The following is an 18732-nucleotide window of genomic DNA, read 5'->3' on the forward strand; positions in this document are numbered from 1 at the left end:
CAGACCCACAGTCAGACGCGCCCGCACTGCTGGCCCTCGCCAAGAGCCTAGGACTGCAGGCACGTGGGGCGCGCGGATGTTTTTGTCCCGGGGCGGGGGGGGGGGGCAAAAGGCGGGACGGAAACATGCAAGAGGTCCCGGCATCGCTTGGCAGGTGGGTGAGCCGTGTTTGGCGGCGCCGGCAGCGCCTGCACTGCCAGCACGCCTGCAGGCCCGCCTGTTTGCTCACCCGTCTTGTCCCTGCCCCTTGCGCTTGCGTCCTCAACCCCCCCAAAAATCCTCTCCAGGTGGTGGGCGTGTCGTTCCACGTCGGCAGCGGCTGCCAGAACGTGGCGGTCTACGCGGACGCCATCCGCCGCGCCCGCGAGGCCTTTGACGTTGCCGCTGCGCTGGGCTTTGGAAACATGCACCTGCTGGACATTGGGGGCGGCTTCACCGCGCCCTACGACGCCGTCACGGCGGACCTCTTTTACCGCACAGCAGCAGTCATCAACGGGTGCGCGCTCGCGCGCATGGGAGCTGGTGGCTGGGCCCGGCACAGCCCCCTGGGGCCCCTTGAGCATGTGGCCCAGCTGCCGCATCATGCGGTTTGCCTGCCCTCCTGTCTGCCTGCACGGCCGTGCGCTCTACTTCCACATGTGTGCGTTCGTACGCGCGCGCGCACACACACACGCACACACGCACACGCACACACACACGCGCCCAGACACATGATCACAAACAAACAAACACACACATCACGCGCGCACTGCAGGGCCCTGGACGAGTGCTTCCCTCCTGGCTGCGGTGTGCGCATCATCGCAGAGCCGGGCCGCTACTTTGCCGAGACCTCAGCCACCCTGTTCACCACAATCCTGGGGCAGCGCGCGTCGCGGGCGCCGTGCGGGGCGCCGCTGCGCGACTACCACCTGAGTGACGGCACCTACGGCTCGTTTAGGATACAGGTGGGGGAGGGGGCGGCCATGGGTGGCGGTGTGTTAAGGGTGGTGCGGACGGGATGCTTCGGGTCGCCTGCCGGCGTCGGGATTGTTGAGTTGAGGGCGGATGGAGGAGCGGGGTTCCTGGAGGGTGCGGGTTGCGCGTGCCCAGCTGTGGTGGCCTCAGCTGGTGCGTGTGCGGCGTGGCTCAACTTTGGAACCTGCGCTGATGCCCCTCAAACCGCCAGGTGGCGGTAGACGGCCTGGAGCCGTCCTACACGGTGCTGCGCTCCCCGCTGCTGCCACCCCCTGGCCCGGAGCTCTCTGCGCCGATGGCCTGTCGCCTGTGGGGGGACAGCGGGCGCACCGACGACTGCGTGCACCGCAACGCGCGGCTCCCTGCGCTGCGCGACGGCGACTGGCTGGCCTTTGACTACGCGGGCGCCTACACCGTCTGCTCGGCTTCTAGGTTTGGCGGTGGCAGCATGGCAGAGCCGACCAAGCTGTTCGTGCTCTCCGAGGTCGCGACGCGCGACCTCGGCAACCTCAACGACCCGGCCATGCGCGCGGCAGCGGCCGCGGGGCGGTCGGAGGCCGAGGCGCACGCGGCGCTGGCGGCGGCGCAGATGTTGCAGGCCCTCAGCGTGGGCGTGTGCAGCAGCGGCAGTCGCTATGGTGGTGGTGGTGGTGGCAGCTGCGCGGTCAGCTCTGCGTCGTCTGAGGCCACCATGGGCGGTGACGAGCCCATGGAGTAATCCGTGGCTCAGCCAACGGCCATGGGCCATGGTGCGAGGCCAGCGCGGGCACCAGGTTTGGCGAGTTGCCAAGGGTGTGCATGAGCCCACGAGCACGACAAACATGCTTTGCTCCATTGGCGTACTTGTCGTTGGCTGCTTTTGGGGAAGGAAGGCGGTGCATGGACGGAGGGTTTCTCTGTCGTGCAGTGTGGCCTTTGGTAACGCACTCGCCGGTGAGACCTCGGCTCTCTTGTTTCCTTGTGATGCAGCGGGGCAAGCTATGGGGGCCAACAAGAGGGCAGGCAGCACTGGTTGGGCTTGAGCAGGCCAAGACGCGCTGACCGGCGCAGCACAGACGCGTTTGTATATCCCCGTGCCCTCTGAACCTAAGATTGGGTCCTTGTGTATTGGGCGCGGTGAAGTCGCACGACCTTGCCGTACTGCATGTGCGGCTCGCCCGCTTGAGGCGTTTCACACGGCCGGAGGGTCCAGGAGGCGGTCCACCCCCACAGGAAACAGCTGACGTCAGCATGAGCCCTGCAACTAACAACTGCAAGAGGGCATGATCCTAATCCTGCCCCCTGAACATGGTGATGGTAACTGCCTACAAGCCAGGGCAAATCAAAAGTTTGCTTAGGCTGTTTAAGAGCCCCTGCAAGTTGCACAGTGGGTTGGGTCGAGTGCAGCCTTCAGAGGTTTGCAAGCGCGGCGCAAACAGTGCATGCAACCTGTTGCGAGGCTTTGAAGTGCTTAGAGGCATACACACCCAAGTGGTGTTTGTGTTTGTGTGTATGATGAGGCTTGCGTTGACTGTGAGTTATCATACCATGATGCCTGTCAGTGTCAAGCACGTCATTGCCGGTGGGGTGGGGTGGTTGTAGTCTTCAACCTAACGCGTGCTTCAGTCACATATGGAGTCGGTTGCCGGACTCGAGCGTTGCATTCGACCGTTGAGCGCCGTCGGACCGAGGTTCTGGGCGATGATGTATCCGGGACCCGTTGAGCAAACTGGGGTCACCTTTCAGTGCAAGGTCACACTGCGGCCGGCTGGGAAAGGTGACACTTGGCGCGGGGCGTCCGGGGCAGGCGGTTGGGGCGGCGTGGGGAGGAGGCGGGCCTGCTGTGGCGGTGGCGTTTTGGTTCTTGGTGTGCTGGGGGGTGGGCGAGGTGTTTGCCGGTCGGCCGGAAGGGGGGTGGCGGCGGGCTCACTCACTTTTGTCAGCGGTGGACGCGGCGCAGCACGTCCAGGCCCGCCTGGATCAGCCGCTTGCGCTCCAGCCGATACCGCACGGCTGCTGCAGAGCGCCGCAGCTTGCCGCCGGACGCGGCGGACGTGGCAGCGGCGGCGCGCTCCTCGATCGCACCTAGCGTTGCCAGGTCATGATTGACGCTCGTCTCAAATGAGGCCAGCTGCCGCAGCAGGCACGCCTCTGCCGCGGCCACGCATGCCGCAGTCGTCGTTCCAGATACTAGCTCAAACTCCCGGAGGTTCCGCCATCCCAGGTGTCGCGTCAGCGACGCCACGGCCGCCTGCACCCGCCGCCCCTGCGCCTCCGCAGCTGAAGCTGCGCCTGGCCGTCCCTGCTGCGCCCCGACCGCACTTGCTGCTAACGTTTCCGATGCCCCTGCCGCCGCAATGGCGTCGCGGCTCATGCGGCAGCCGCTGGGCAGCTGCATGCCAGTCAGGTCCAGCCGATCATATGGGTTTCCTTCGCAGACAAAACCTGAGGGGCAACAGGTGGGAACCGGCAGTGAGTGATCAGAGTTCACAAAGAAGCATGGTTTGGGAATGCTTCACAGAAGAAAGTTTCTCAATCGGCTCGTGATAGCTTGATGAATTGCCACCGCCCCCCGATCTAGAAGAGCACCCACCATACTGTTCCATCAGTTTCCTGCGGGTGGGTGCAGACAGGTGGCACGCGCCATGCGCAATGAACCAGTGTGCGGATTCTCAAAGTCTCCTCAAACACTAGCGGACTCGGCACTGCACCTGCCAGGTGCTGCCGCAGGCCTGCAGCTGGTGATGAAAGCACGCAGGCAGCCAGGCTCCCAGGCGCCAAGCGGCAACCAACCTGTTGTCCTTCTCCCCGTAGTCGACAAACACCTCCTCCCCTGGAGCATAGCTCTGGTCGCTCAGTAGCTCAAAGAAGCCCCCACTGCCGGCCCCACCCCCGCCGCCGCCGGCGTCGCCGCTGCTGCCGCCGTGCCTGGTGACCGTGTGGGCCGGGGCCGCGCGGGGGCGGTGGTTGGCCAGGTCCAGGAAGGGCACGGCTGCCTGCACCTCCTGCCCGTCCACCTGCGGCGTCAGACATTGAAGGGTGGCCAGCGGTCGCAACGCCTCCCAGACACATGAAGGGGTGCTGAATCAGGACAAATAAAAGCCCACTAACGCCAGGTTGGGTGCGCTAGCCCTGTTTGCGTGTTGCGACAGGGCACCGTGCCTGCATGCCCACCTGCAAGCCGAATGCCCTGCTCTCGTTAGAGGCCACGGCCCACAGCCAGTCCTGGAGGGTCGGACGCCAGCGGTCACGGCTGCCACTGAGGCTGGTGGTGCCCGTGCCGCGTGTGAAAAACCCCTCGTATGCGTCGAGCACGTGCCGCCGCCAGCTGCGCGCCGCGTTGGCCAGGGCCTCGTCCTGCAAGGAGGACCGCGGCACGAAGGTTCGCTGCCATGTTCGCCGCTGAAGCTGCGGGCCAATGATGGTGTCGGCCAAATCACGCGGTCCGCCAGCGACGATACACAGTGAATCCGCCCTGCTGCTGGCGCTTCGACGTGCGTGCGAGTTTATGCCGCAGGCTGCCTGCCCTAAAACTTTGGCCTCGTCTCATGCGATGAAACCCGAGGCTGTCCCTGGGATGGAGATAGCAGCCTCCTCGGTCGTGTGCCAGCTGCCCTGAAACCCCTCACCTGGAGCTCCCCCAACTCGCCCTCCTCAAACAGCAGCAGCGACGTCTGCTGCTCCAGGGGCGGCAGCACCCTAGCATACTGCTGCCAGAAGCGCCTCTCTTGCGGTAGCGGGGTCACAGCTGCAGCCGCCGCTGCCGCGGCGCCCATGCCAGGCTTCGGCGTGTCCGGCGTGCAGGCCCAGAGCAGCAGGCCTGCCAGGTGCAGCTCCCAGCCGGCAGACGCATCCCACAGCAATGGCTGCAGCGCCGGCGCCGCGCACGCCGCGGGGCTGCAACTGGGGAGAGTGTGGCTAAGGACAAGGCCGAGCGGCACGCGGATGATGGGGCGAGCGGTGGGCATCCTGCGCAGGGCTGCCTGCTGCTGCTGCTGCTGCTGCTGCTGCTGGTGGTGGCCTTCTTGCGCAGCAAGTGTTGCAGACGCCGACGTGTCAGGGTCGCGTGCTGCATGATGTGGCCGGTGTACGAGTCCCAGTCCGAATGGGGTCTCTTCAACAGTGATTGTGCTGTGGATCTGGACTCCGAATTCAAGAGCGAGTCGCCGCAAGTGGTCAAGCTGAAGGTGCGGCGCTGCAGCCGTAGAGTGTCCGGCGCTTGCACCGCCTGCGCTCCTGGCAATCAAGAGAGCATATTGAACGTGGTGAGGGTTGCGGGCGAAACCCAGCCGCCTGTTGATGAGCATGTAGAGCTGTCCTTGAGAGGGCAGATCAAATAACCAACATCTACTCTCTGATACGCTGACCAAATAAATTGCATTTTAGCTTGACTAACACCGTTGTTTCAGTCATATCACACTTGACCGCTCATTTGTCATCTTGCGAGCGGACAACACCCTGGAACAAAATGAGGGCGCTCAGGCGCGGCTCGATGAGGCGCTGTCCTGATGCATCGAGCGCCCTTGTTCACCAGGTGCGCTTGCATCGCACCTGGTGCAATGCGCTCCCATGGCGCGCCGAGTGACAAGATGGTGGCGCGCTGCACCAGGCAGCAACCACACTGTCCTCCCCTCGGCCGCAGGCCTGGCGGATCAGTAGCCTTCGACGTCGCAGCACCTCTGCGCAAGCGGCTGGCGACGGTTCGCGGCCCGCACAAAACGCAGCCACCCCGTCAAACACAGACAACCTGGCACCCGCACCCGCGTCGCCGGCCACGGACGGCACCCCTGCCTCTTCTGCGCCGGCCTCCGCCTCCACCGCTGTCGCCCTCACCGTCGGATTCAAGGCGCTCGCTGGCGTGTCGGTCGCATTTGGCGCGGCAGCACTGGTGGCGCCCGAACTGCTGCTGCAGGTTGCCAGCAGCGCCGGCGCAGCTGCGGCCGCGACGCCGCTGGAGGTTGTCTTTGCACGCATCGCTGGCGGCACCATGGCCATATCCGCTGCTGCCGAGTGGTCTCTCGCGGTGAGGGACTCATGCGTTTTGATTTTTGTTCACTCGGCGACGTTTCTGCGGTCGCGATTCCGTGTGCCTTGGTGCAGCCGACACGCGCACATGGCACGGCTCTGCCTCGCCTACGGACCCAGGTGATTGGTTTTCGCAAACTTGCGCCGCACGCAGGACGCAGCGGCCAACGGGCGGCTGGGTTCCGCCACCTATCAGCGGCTGCTGGTGGCCGTGCTGGCCAAGAATGTGACGTACCTGCTCGCATTCGCCCTGGTGAGAGACTGGGGTGAGAGGGGGTTGAAAACGTGAGTGGCAGGCAAGCCCACCAGCCGGCTGCGACTGACCGCGCCATCAGAGCGGTACGTGCGAGGGGTTGGGGCGGCGCGCGGCAGGCGCTCGGCGATCGCATCGCAAGCTCAGAGGCCCGAGATGCAACGCCCAGCAAGCAACAGCGCGCGCCGCCTCGTCGCCCTGCGCACGTGCCACCCGTCCCAAGCAGGCGAGCGACGTGTGGAGCGTCCCCCTGATCCTGCTGTACCCCACGGCCCCTCTGGGCTCTCTGGTCATCGCTGGGCTGGGGCTGAAGCAGTCGGGCGCCACGGCCGGAGCGTTGGCGGACGGCTTGTTGGCGCCGCCCAAGACGGCCGCGGGGTGGACGTACCTCGTCTTCTCGCTGCTGGTGCGTGCCTAGACTCGCACGTGCCCTCTGAAGCAATGATGGCACGCTTTTATGCAACGCCGGCCAAGTTGACTGCACAAAGGACACTGCACAAAGGATCTCGGCTTGGGATAGCAGGCGGGCGTCTCGGCCGCGAGCGGCGTCCCGCAGTCGCTCCCAACCCCGCCCCCTCCACTCACCTCCGATCCCCACCTGACCGCCTCACCCCGCAGTACGCCGCCACGTTTGCAGCCTGCTGGGCGCCGGAGCAGCTGTTCACCGCCCCCGTAACCCCGCTAGCCTTGCTGCTCAAGCACACCTGGGCGCCCGGCTTCCTGCTGGCCGGCGGCGCGAGCCTCGTGCTCAGAGACGCTGCAGACAGGGGCCGGCTGGGCGCCAGCACCTTTAAGCGGTGCGAGCTGCGCGCCATGGGTTGGTTTTTATTGCTTTTCGACTCGCCTGCTTCGCCGCTTCTGGCATTGCGTGTGCGCCTTGCGTGGACTATGGCCAGCTGGCTGCCGCCCTGTGGGATACCCCCGCCCCCCCATCCGCACGAAGTTGCTGAATGCGATCGGGCCCTCGTCAAAACATCGAATCTCGACCCCCCCTCTCCTTTGCCCCACCTGGACCAATTCGATGTCTATCCTGTCAGGCTGAACCTGGGGCTGGCCGTGACCGAGGCCATATACAGCGCCGCCTATGGCACGGCCATCCTGACCGGCTTTGCGGCGGGCGGCGCGCCCGCAGCCAGCAACCTGGCCGGGTCCGTGGGCATCGCCGGCTTCACGCTGTATCAGTACTTGACTGCTGAGAAGAAGAAATAGCTCACAGTCTACAACGAGAGCATCAAGTTGATAAATGGAAGGCGGGCCAGTTCAAGCCTTAGCCCTGCGTACATACAGGCAAGGCAGTGGCTGGTGTGGAAAGTGGGAAGCCGAGTTGCCGGGGGCGCTCGGCCTAGACCACCTGTGGGCATGCACCCTCAGTGCGCTTTCACATGCTCATCAGCAACCGCACATCCCTGCTGCGTGTTGCCATCTGAGGTTGCGGGGTAGTGTTCGACTGTTGTGCACCATGCTGTTGCCGCCCTCCCCGATTTGCGGTGCATGAATGTGCAATTGTGCCACGTGCAGAATAAGACGGCCTATTCTTGCGCCTCTAGCCTCGCGTCCAGTCATGCATATGATGTGTCAAAACTTGAACTCTTGACTAAACATGTGTGGCCTGTGCCCGAGCTCTGTGTCATGATATCACCAGACATGTTATTCCGATAGCCACACGCACACGACAGCGATTTTGCGCTCACGCTGTACGTCCTGCAGGAGAGCACAAGCAAAGATGTTGAAAACGTATGCTCTAAATGGACCCCTGTAATCAGCGGCCCTCAATCACGCTGTGGATGAGCGCTACCAGCACAAAAGGCCTGCAAAGAACGCCTGCAGGGCTTCTGCAGGGACAAGGGCTCGCCGGCCAGACGGCCGCCACGTGCGCAGTGCACGCACACCCGATTTGCGTTCAGCAGCATCAGGGGCAACAAGAAATGATGATGATTTGCTACTGCCCAGCTGATACGCTCGCCGCGCATGCATTCGACATACACACCTTTTATCAAAACATTTAGACACGGCTGTTTTTGCCATTGCCTACCAAAACTTTGAACTCACACTCTCCTCATTTGAAGGCCAAGTGCAGACCAGGCACAGCACTCATGGAGTCCTTTGAGCATTTGGCCCAGCAGCCAAATCTTGCGGGTCGCCTGCCCTCCCGTCTGATTCCAAGGCTGTGCGCTTTACAACCACTTGTGTGCGTGCGTACGCACGTGCACACACACACACGCATTCACACACATGCTCACACACACACACACACACACAAATCACGCACACACTGCAGGGCCCTGGACGAGTGCTTCCCTCCCGGCTGCGGTGTGCGCATCATAGCGGAGCCGGGCCGCTACTTTGCCGAGACCTCCGCCACCCTGTTCACCACAATCCTGGGGCACCGCGCGTCGCGGGCGCCGTGCGGGGCGCCGCTGCGCGACTACCACCTGAGTGACGGCACATACGGCTCGTTCAGGATACAGGTGGGGGGGGCTGGGGTGGTGATGGGGGGAGTGGCGGTGCGGAGGGGGTGCTTCAGGTTGGCTTGCAATGTTGGGATTGTTGAGTCGAGCCGATGGAGGACCGGGCTCCTGAAGGGTCCGGGTCGTCGCGCGGCCAGCTGTGGTGGCCTCCGCTCTGGCGTGTGCGGCTTTTCCTAGTCCTGCAAATCCGCCCTCACCCCCCTCAACCGCCAGGTGGCAATTGACGGCCTGGAGCCGTCCTACACGGTGCTGCGCTCCCCACTGCTGCCACCCCCCGGCCCCAAGCTCTCTGCGCCGATGGCCTGTCGCCTGTGGGGGCACAGCGGGCGCACCGACGACTGCGTGCACCGCAACGCGCGCCTCCCAGCGCTCCAAGACGGCGACTGGCTGGCCTTTGACTATGCGGGCGCCTACACTGTCTGCTCTGCGTCCAGGTTTGGCGGCGGCAGCATGGCAGAGCCGACCAAGCTGTTCGTGCTCTCCGAGGTCGCGACGCGCGACCTCGGCCACCTCGCTCAACGACCCGGCCGCACGTGCGGCAGCTGCTGCGGGGCGGTCGGAGGCCGAGGCGCACGCGGCGAGCAGATGGGGTGATCCGTGGCGCAGCCAGCGGCCATGGGCTGTGGATTGGGGCGGGGGCACCAAGTTGTGGTTGTCGAGGGGCGAGCATGAGCTGCTTGAGGCACTTGCTGCCTTGAGCCGCCACAAACGTACAGGATTATGTTGGCATGTACTTTGCTGGATGCTTTTCGGGTTTGGAGGTGGCGCATGGAAGAGGGGTTCTCTATTCTGCCGTGCTCTCTCCCGCTTGCCTCGCACACAGGGAAGTTCAGCTGTAGCCGGCGGAATGACCACTCCGACACTTCTCACTATTGCTGCCCTGTCTGCTCAACTGGAATTGAATCAGTGTCTCATTTCCATTGGACTGCCCCAAGTACGAATCTGTGCGTGGAGAGCTGTGGCGGCGACTGGAGGACGAGATGGCACCTGAATGTTGGCATATGTTGCAGCAGATGCAGAATGAGGAGAAGGCTTACAAGTTTCTTGATTTTTTTCCTTGGTGGCTCTGTGCTTGCTGATATTGTTGCCCCTTATGTGTATGCTTGCTGGCTGATCCGTTGAAAGGTTAGGAATGAGGAGGTCAGCTCTGATGAGCGCGGGGCCGATGGCAGTGATGCTATGGCATGAGTAACTTATCTATCTATCTATCTGTGCCGTGCACAAGCCTTTTGAATACACTCGCGGATGAGAGCTTGGCTTTACTCTTTTTTTGTGGTGCAGTAGCGGAAGCAAGGGGGGCCGAACAGAGGGCGGCAGCGATTGGGCTTCAATAGAGGCTAGACTGCAGGGTGAAAGGTGCTGAGCCGGGCAGAAGCATTTGTGGATTCTTGAGCCCTCTGTACCAAACATTGTGCCCTTGTGTAACGCGCACAGTAAAATTGCACGCCCTCGCTGTGTTGCATGGGCGGCTCACCTGCTGCTTGAAGCAGTTGACGGGGCAGGAGGGTATAGGAGGAGTTCCCCCAAAAGAAAACAGCTGACGTCACCATGAGCACCGCAACCAACAACTGCAACAGGGCATGGGCCTAATCCTTCCCCCTGAACATGGTGATGGCAGATGCCCGCCCTCCAGGGCAAATGAAAAGCCAAACTGAGTTTGCTTAGGCGCTTCAACAGCCTCTGCAAGTTGCAAAGTGGGGTGGGTTAGGTGCAGCCTTCGAAGGTATATATGCAAGCGCAACGCAAGCAGTGCATGCAACTGTGGCGAAGCTTTCTGAGTGCTGAGGTCCATACACACGCAAAGTGGTGGTCTGTTTGTGTGAATTCAATCAAGTTGATGAGGCTGGCGTCAACCATGATGCCTGCCAAGAACACACAACATTGCCAGCCATCATAGGTGCAGTGTCGTGGTACTCTTCAACGTAAAGCTTGTTCCAGCCACATATGGGGTCGGTTGCCCAAGTCGAGCGTTGGCTTCGACCATTGGATCCCTCAACGAGGACCGAGGTTTACCGATGATATCCGTGACCCGCACTGCGAAGTCGTCGCTTTTCGGTATCGAGGTGGCAGTATGAGCATACTCGGGCTGAAAAGTGTAGAAACCCTGGGCATAGCGGCTCATACCACACGCTCACCTTGCGTCGCGGGCTGCGATGAGCTCTCTCAGAGGTTACAGTCATGCGCTGACTCCCCAACACCGGCGTGGTGTCTGCTCGGCGGCGGCAATGCCCATCGCGTGCCGCGCCCCTGGCTTCAGCACGCTCAGGTTGCGTGAGGTTCTGACTGACCCCGACCTACAAGCACGCCTCGCGGCCGCTGACGAGGAGCTCGACGACGCCCTCGGCTTGGCCGGCATCAACCCAGATGCGCGCATCGGCGCGCTTATCAAGCACGCATCTAAGCACCTGATTGGGGGCCGCAGCTTTGCTGTTGTCAGCTCCTACCACATCAGCCACCGCTCCGAACAGGGCCGGCTGAGCGACGCTGAAGACTACGTGGGCCTGGTGCTGTACGCGAAGGATGGCAGGACAGAGTGGAGCCTGGGGGGTGTGAAGTGCAAGGCGGGCTACATCTACTACAGGAAGACACGCGATATCCAGCACATTGACAGCAACCACGGCCAGGTGCGATTGGCCGTGAGCTGGTGCGATTGGCCATCAGCTGGCAAGATGGTGGGCGCGGGGCAAACGCCACGGTCATCAGCAACGCGGGGAGCCGGGGCACTCTCATCAGGCACATCAGCTGCCCAGCAAGTAACTTTGCGTACTTGCACCAATCTGGACGCTAGCTTGAGCTGTGTACAAGCAAGATCTGTCCCCGCTGCGCCACCGCGCAGCAACGATGACTGTTGGGCCATGCGGTGCACTGGGTCTGAGCCAGCCGCATCATACCTCCCACTCGCCTTTGTTTAAGGACAGGTGCATGGCAAATTGTACAAGTCCCTGTTTGGCTGCGACCCTGATGGCGTCATTGCCAGCGGTTTCTCTATCAGGAAGGGCAGCTGGAACTTCAAATCAGGCACCTTCAACAGCTGGCAGGCTGGCAACGGCGTCAACATGGACGAGGCGGAGCAGAAGTTTGTCCGGGTGCGCAGATAGAGTGTGAAGCGAGGAAGCTATGAGGACGCACAGGAGCTGCATTCTGTGAAGCAAGCAGCAACAGGGGCTGCAGCGGTGAAGAAGAAAAGAATGTCGAGGATGTCAAACTTGGATGTTGGAAGCAGTAATAGTGTGGTGGCCCAGGTTGCTCGTTGGGTGACACGCTGTACCTAGCCTGAAAACCCCAGCCGCAGCAGAGTGTCTCATCCGCGCTCATGACGCTACTGTATCACCCTGGCAGGCCGCCGTGAAGGCCTGGGAAACGAAAGGCAACAATATCATGCGCATCTGGCAGCCGGCGGCCAGATACATCCTTGGCCCCAACACGCTGCTGCTGCGCCAGGAGGATGTCCGTGACCTCACCCAGCTGATGGGGCGCATGCTGATCCACAGGGTGGGCCGGGTGGATGCGCGTGTGCCCCATGCAGGCCAGTTCGTCAGGTGCGAGAGGCTCATGCAAGACAGGGTGCAGCGGGGTTTGACTTTGCTGCGTGCTCGTGAGGCGCGGTAGGAGCCGCACTTCAGCAGGGGATCCTTGCCGTCCCGCCTCAGGCCTGCCGTTGCGTTGTGCTGGGAGTTGCAATATTCGTCCCTCCCCTGCCCGCTAACTGTGCTGCCCTGTCTCCGTCATGCAGGGCCAAGAATCTCTGACCCCGGCGCACGTCGGCAGCAACCTGATCCGCTTTACTGTCGAGTGGGAGCGCCCGGGCAAGCAGCACGCCCGCACGATGGCCTTCAAGAAGCCGCCCCACTACCTGGTCTACCAGCTCGCGCTCGACATGCAGGCCGCCACCGGCATCCCCGCGCAGCGCCAGCTGTTCACACTGCTGGGCAGGCCGCTGCCGTGGCAGACGCTGCTGGGCAGCTGCGGGGTGGCCCTGCACGGTGGCGTGCTCGACATGGAGGTGGCTGATGAGGACGTGGTGGCGTGGCCGGCCTCGCTGGCGAGGGCTCAGGCCAAGATGAAGCAGCTGGGCGCAGGGCTGGTGTAGCAGGCTTCGCCGCGGAGGGTACTGCAACGGGGCTGCGCCTGTGGCGGGCGCAGGTTCTCGTGCTGTGCGACGACTGCTTGTGGCATTCGCGCCTCAATGAGTGTTGAGCCGCTTGCTTGAAAGCACAATAAACTCAGTGCTCCTGTGTTCCTGCAGTCCTCTTTTGACTTCCATTGGTGTTGACGCTCAGCAAGTAAGCGCTTGCCCCCGTCATTGGCAACGGTGTCAAGTCTCACAGCTCTCAGTCAAAGGCTTTGTGATTCCTCTTGGTGATATTGGCAGCTGAGAATCGTACGGTTGCGTGAACTCAAAAGTATATCATGATCTTCAACGGCATACTCAACTGCCACTGGAGCCAACCCACGTATATCCAGGCACATTGGCATACCCTTGCACTCATGCGCTTGGCGACCGCCAAGCTGACAAGCGCATGCGTGAGTGCAGCAAGCAAGAAGTTGTGAATGCCAGTCTGCACAACAGGCTTGCATCGATGCTGCACGCAACAATGCAAGTGGGCCGCGGGATGAAACAAATTTGCTATGCTACGTCAAAGCAGGGTGCCCAACATTGGGGTGCGTTTGAGACGCAGATTTGAAGATTGCGAAGCACGTTGTGCTTGCGATCAGCGATCGTTTGGAAGGCTGATATCCTAAGCCTGTACATTGTATATCATGTACCAGACCCGCCATATGGTAGCATGGCACCTGCGTAGATCACGGGTGACGTATGCCAATGGCCCTCCAGCAGGCGCTGCTGCGAAGAGCGCTATTGCAAGCTAGCACAGGCGGTGCCATGCCATTGTACCACCTGATCACCGGCCTCGTATCACTGGGTGCGACCAGCCTGGCGGCGGGCGGCAGGGCGTCATGCACTGCTCGTGCTGCGCTGCAAGGCGGCTCCAGGCGTGCGGTTGCGACCGATGGCGGCAGCAGAACAGCAAAGCAGGACCAATTCATTGGTGCCTATACACCTGTCACAAAGCGGCTCTGGGCAGAGCGCCTGCAGTGGAATACGCAGCAGCAGACACAGCCGGCCCCTGCGGACGACAGCACGGGCGCCCCCGAGCCGCAGGCGCCCCAGGCGACGAGTGTCGTGTACCCCTTCACCCAGGACAGCGGCCTAGTGGAGTGTGAGCGCTTCTTCCTGCATTCTTCCTGTATACTGAAGCTGCTGCCTATGATAAACTTTCTTTTGCTCTCCCTGCCTTGGGGCAGCCAGGCAACACAGCCGCCTCGCTGTCTCCCACGTGCCCGCCACGACTGATTGAAGGCAGAACCCAGGCTCGCTCCTGACGCTGCCGCGTGCGCCCCTTCCCTCTCCCTCCCCTCCCCCAGGCTACGCCAACCCCTGGCGTGGTGTGCGCATAGGGCGCCTGCTGGAGGACCTTGACAGCCTGGCGGGGTCGGGTGGGGCGGGGTGGGGGGCCCTGGATTGATTGGGGGGCGAGCATGAGCAAGGGGACGGGTGTGAGCAGGCGGGGAAATTGTGTATGTGTGGTTTCGTGCACACGTGCGTGCATAGAGCATGTGCGTGTTGCGCTTGCGTGAGTGCGTGACTGCTTGCGCGCATGCGTGCCATCCACCAGGTGATTCTGGCCGCAGAGTGCGTGGGACTGAATACACACGGGACGGGGATCCAAGTGGCAGGTGCTCTTGAGTGGCGACCTCTCCTGAGTGGCGACCTCTTCAAATCCTGCACTTGATGGAGGGAAGAGTGGCAAGTGCCTGCCCAGCTGCTGAATCATTGTCGTCTGCCGCGTGACAACGCCCCCCCCCCCGCCGCGCTGCCGCCGTCGCCAGTTGCGCTGCGCCACTGCGCGGTGCCGGGCCGCCGCTCGCCCCACCTCGTCACCGCCGGCATCGACGCCATCCACCTTTGGAGGTGCGCTGGGGCTGCGCTGACGGGGCAGCCGCGCGTTGACCGCTGGCGCCACGCTGTCCCGCATCCCACGCTGCATGCGTGCGCGTGCATCATCCCTCCCGCTCCTCTCACTTGCACTGAACCTGTTGCAAAGTGACCAGCAACGCTTGTTGCAGCACCTTACCTTCCACCCCCGCACTGCACAGCAACTTGACGCGCGCAGCCTCCGACAATCAGGAGTCTCGGCCCCGACCCCTGCCCCGCGCCAACCAGGCCATTAAATCTGGAGCGTGACCTGACACTGGAGGGCCAGGTCGTGTGGACCGGCCGCAGCTCCCTCGACATACGCATGACACTCACACAGGCAAGAGCCCCCCCATGGCCTGGGCTGGGCTGGGAGGTGTCAAAGGGGGACGGGCAGCACAATGCGCGCAGGCCGCCAAGTCGGTGGCGCAACCGCCAGGCTTCGGCTTCCCACAAGCACACCCACACTCGCCGAAAAAACGCACAACCCCCGACTAGCCCCCCTACACCACACTGCTCGCCCTACACGGCACCCCTGCACCTGAACATCCCGCGCCTCCCCCCCCCAGCCCGGCCCCCACCGCGCCGACGACCCCAGCCTGGTGGCAGTGTTCAGCTTCGTGAGCCTGGGGCCAGGCGGCAAGCCCCACCCCCTGCCGCCCCTCGCGCCCGCAACAGAGCGGGAGCGCCGCTGGGCCGCGGAGCGCCAAGCAGTAGCGGACGCCCGCAAGGCGCAGCGCGCGGCGGCGGCGGCCAGGGGCGGCGTCGTGGAGGGTGGGTGCCGGCATGGGCGGCGCCGGGCTGGCGCGCACCCTGCGGCGCCCCGAGCTCGCTCGCCGCCCGTCTGCGGCGTGCCTGCTGCGCCGCAGTGCGGCTGCCGGAGACCGCGACGCGCCGAGCAACCCGGCCTGGCGGCCTCTGCTCTGCGACCCTCTGGGCCCACTCTGCCAACCCTCCCGCCACCGCAGTCACCGAGAGCGTCACCGCCCACCTGGCAGAGCTGGTGGCGGCAGCCAGCATCGTGAGGGACATGCCGGCCCTCGCGCCGCCGCACGACATGCTCATGGGGCAGGTGCGCGGGCGCGGCCGCCGCCGCCGACGGCTCCGCCCCGGCAACGCGCGGGGCTGTGACGTAGTGCGCACGTGCAGGCATGCAGGCATGTGGCTATCCCCACCGACCCACTCGTCCCCCCTACACCTTCAGCAGCACCTGCTGCATGGGTATGAAACAGGACGGCCGCTACCCCCACGAACTCACAAACACGTGATGACCTGCAATGCCCCTCCTCCTCGTTCCGCCTGCTGCCCCTGGACCCCTCGCCCCAGACAAGCCTCGAGAACACATTCACCTGCCAGCCGCAGCAGCGCAACCCGCACGGTGCGCGCAGGGCCCTCGGCAGCGCCCCTCTTTCAACGGCGCCGTACTTTGCGCTGGTCTCTCGCAGCCCGACCGCAACCCAGAACGCCCGGTCCGCCTCCCAGCAGCCCCGCGTGCCTTGAGGCTGCGCCTCGCGCGCTGTCCACGCAGCAATCGAGCGCACACAGTCTCGCTCCCTATTGCTGGTTGACGGACTGCCCGGCTCCTACCCCCTCTGCAGGCCGCGTGTTTGGCGGCTTCCTGCTGCGCCGCGCCTTTGAGCTCGCGTTTGCCACCTGCTACGTGTTTGCCGGCAGCCGCCCCATATTTGACTGCGTCGACGACGTCCAGGTCAGAGGGGCGGCCGGCCCTGGATGGAAGGGGGGTTGATGTTTTGCGCTGTGACAGGGAGGAACGGCGGGGTGCATTCGGGATGCCCGCTTGAGGGGACAGTCTGGGCGTGCAAGGGGCCGACAGACGAGTCGTGCTGGGCCTGTCTGCAGCTGGGCGCTTTCACACCAGCCCCACACCAGCGGCCCCTTCCCCGACCAGCACGCACACACACCAGGATGCAGTCACTGCCCACGGCCCTACCACGCCCTCAACCCCGCACCCACGCCCTAAACCCTAAACCCTTTTTTATTAACCCACGCAGTTCAAGAAGCCTGTCGATGTGGGGGACCTGCTGCGGCTGAGGAGCTGCGTCCTGCACACAGAGGGGGTGCGCGCCCAGTGCGTGCCGCCCGCTGTTTCGCGGCCGACGCGATCGCAAGGGCAAGGCGGCGTGTGGGGGCCGTACGAGGTGCTGCTGGAAGCGAGTTTGTGGCATTTCCGCGTAGCTTTGTCGCAGCACACCACATCGCACTCATCAAGAACAACCAGAGCTATAGGCACCCACTCGCAACGCCCTTTGATCCGCTTCGCAATAGGCACCCTTTCCCTTTGTATCTGCGTCCAATGTCAAGACATGAAAGAGATTATGCGCCGCGCGTCCCCGGCGCCCTTGTTGCTCCCCAAAACCCACCGCAGGACCGAGTGGTGGTGGTGGTGGAGGCCAGCGTCATCGCCCCCGAACGGCTGGCCTCCAGCCCCACCAACGCCTTCACCTTCACCTTCCGGGCCGCACCCTCTGGGCCGCAGCAGCGGCTGCGGCGCGTGCTGCCTGGCGACGAGGGCGATTTGCGGCGGCTGCGGCAGCACTTTGCAGACTTGTGATCTGGAGGGAAACGCGACGGATGCGATTGTAGTTTACTCATTGTCTTGTAACTTTTCGCAACGTCACCTGCAAGGCAGGCAGACATTTCTGCAAGCAAAGGTAAACCCAAATCAGAAGCACCTGGACCATGGACATGGAGCAGAGGCAGACAAGCCAGGCTGGGGGGTGCCTGTCAGGAGACCCAAAGTCTGAGTTTGCGCGATGCGGAGTGGTGCGAAGCACTGCCACCGCCATTCACGGTACTGGCGCTTGCATATGGTTTTTCTTACGTATTCGCATGACAAGATCATCGGAGAAGGATGTTGCATGTATCCGAATGGCACTGCTCCCCCGCGCGAGGAGCGGTTTCGCTGTTTCATCGCTTTCAAAAGCATCCGGCAGCGTCGCTATGTACAGACGCCTCGTGCTTCAATATGGAGGATTATCACAGATATTTCGAACCAGAAGCTCCCGTTCATTTCCGTGCCTGTGCGCCTTCTGGACTGGCTGCACAGTCGGTCTCCTCGCAATCAATGCAACCTACCGGTACAGTACACCCCTCAGTCCTGAGGGACGCACCCGTTATATAATGCCATACTTTGCAAGTATAAAATTTCCATCTTAGAGTGGTTGTGTTGCTCGGCCGCAGCTGCGTAAGACACCTGGCCTGCTCAAACAATAGCGTCGTTTGAAACGAGGGCTAATTCGCTGGGCAGCATTAAAGCAACAAACGTGGAGTGTCAATAAACATGGTGCGACGAATAGATTTTTCCCCGCCCGGGCTGCTTCGCATGGCGCCCATGACGCCTCAGATCGCGCGACGCTTCATGCTCTGTTGGCCATGCGCGACAAAGCGGCATTTTAAAAGGTTTATAGAAAGCTAATATGGCAGCTGAATGGCGCAGAGGCGCCTGTCAGATCAACACGAGCGTGGCACCGGTGGAGTGAGTCACGGGCGCCACAGGCTTCGTAAAGTGTTCGTCAACTTCCTTAGCACTTCCGTGCATCGCTCTGCCTCACTGCGCGCGACATGGAAACGATGCGTTCCAGAGGCACTGCTCTTCTGGACTTCTGCATGGAAGCGAACGTGGAGCGGGAGCTGCGCTGCCGCTACGGGTGCGATGCGCGTGTCTGCAGCCATTTGCTGTGGGCTACCAGCGAACATGCACTGTGCTCACTCTTTATTGTCTGTCGGTGGAGGTGTGCACGTGCATTGACAAGCGCCGCCTCAACGTCGGCGTCGCCTGGCAGGTGCGCAGCAATGCCAGTGTAGGGTGGTCCGCTCCGCCCTCTCCTCGGCCCTCTTCTCAGAAAATTCCCTCCCCACGTTGTCGCAGAGAGTGAAGACAAACACAACGCGTCAGCAGGCAGATTCATGCGGCTCGCAGCGCGGGCATTGGCAGGGTGCGGCGCGTGCGCATGAACGCAGCTGCAGCCGCCTCGGTGACTTTGTCTTCCAGGCAGTGCCAAGCAATTGTTGGCGAGGGCAGTGAGGCGCATCGCCAGCATGCCCATGGGCACGGCCGC

The 18732-nt window shown here is 62.8% G+C and overlaps 6 protein-coding genes across 6 annotated transcripts; 5 read left to right on the top strand and 1 right to left on the bottom strand.

The window, feature by feature from the left end:
* Nucleotides 1-125: 125 nt before the first annotated feature.
* Nucleotides 126-1672, top strand: MNEG_5896 (ornithine decarboxylase; the record flags this gene model as incomplete). The annotated part of the gene is made up of 4 exons (XM_014045623.1): nucleotides 126-158; nucleotides 288-496; nucleotides 755-944; nucleotides 1166-1672. The coding sequence occupies 4 exons, from the start codon at nucleotides 126-128 to the stop codon at nucleotides 1670-1672; spliced, it is 939 nt and encodes a 312-aa protein (XP_013901077.1).
* Nucleotides 1673-2872: 1200 nt separating this feature from the next.
* On the bottom strand, nucleotides 2873-4901 carry MNEG_5897 (hypothetical protein; the record flags this gene model as incomplete). The annotated part of the gene is made up of 5 exons (XM_014045624.1): nucleotides 2873-3378; nucleotides 3527-3546; nucleotides 3727-3950; nucleotides 4108-4290; nucleotides 4563-4901. The coding sequence occupies 5 exons, from the start codon at nucleotides 4899-4901 to the stop codon at nucleotides 2873-2875; spliced, it is 1272 nt and encodes a 423-aa protein (XP_013901078.1).
* A 108-nt stretch (nucleotides 4902-5009) lies between these two features.
* MNEG_5898 (hypothetical protein) lies at nucleotides 5010-7420 on the top strand (the record flags this gene model as incomplete). Its single annotated transcript, XM_014045625.1, has 6 exons — nucleotides 5010-5120; nucleotides 5576-5956; nucleotides 6113-6211; nucleotides 6438-6617; nucleotides 6830-7008; nucleotides 7249-7420. 6 exons carry the CDS (start codon nucleotides 5010-5012, stop codon nucleotides 7418-7420), a joined length of 1122 nt encoding a protein of 373 aa, XP_013901079.1.
* Nucleotides 7421-8304: 884 nt separating this feature from the next.
* On the top strand, nucleotides 8305-9273 carry MNEG_5899 (ornithine decarboxylase; the record flags this gene model as incomplete). Its single annotated transcript, XM_014045626.1, has 3 exons — nucleotides 8305-8309; nucleotides 8490-8679; nucleotides 8893-9273. 3 exons carry the CDS (start codon nucleotides 8305-8307, stop codon nucleotides 9271-9273), a joined length of 576 nt encoding a protein of 191 aa, XP_013901080.1.
* Nucleotides 9274-10904: 1631 nt separating this feature from the next.
* Nucleotides 10905-12769, top strand: MNEG_5900 (hypothetical protein; the record flags this gene model as incomplete). Its single annotated transcript, XM_014045627.1, has 4 exons — nucleotides 10905-11303; nucleotides 11619-11765; nucleotides 12019-12171; nucleotides 12413-12769. 4 exons carry the CDS (start codon nucleotides 10905-10907, stop codon nucleotides 12767-12769), a joined length of 1056 nt encoding a protein of 351 aa, XP_013901081.1.
* Nucleotides 12770-14336: 1567 nt separating this feature from the next.
* On the top strand, nucleotides 14337-17225 carry MNEG_5901 (Acyl-coenzyme A thioesterase 10; the record flags this gene model as incomplete). The annotated part of the gene is made up of 7 exons (XM_014045628.1): nucleotides 14337-14354; nucleotides 15223-15427; nucleotides 15622-15725; nucleotides 15980-16031; nucleotides 16252-16361; nucleotides 16666-16731; nucleotides 17040-17225. The coding sequence occupies 7 exons, from the start codon at nucleotides 14337-14339 to the stop codon at nucleotides 17223-17225; spliced, it is 741 nt and encodes a 246-aa protein (XP_013901082.1).
* Nucleotides 17226-18732: the final 1507 nt, after the last annotated feature.

This window comes from Monoraphidium neglectum (genome assembly GCF_000611645.1).
Source record: "Monoraphidium neglectum strain SAG 48.87 unplaced genomic scaffold scaffold00912, whole genome shotgun sequence".
Taxonomy (NCBI): domain Eukaryota; kingdom Viridiplantae; phylum Chlorophyta; class Chlorophyceae; order Sphaeropleales; family Selenastraceae; genus Monoraphidium; species Monoraphidium neglectum.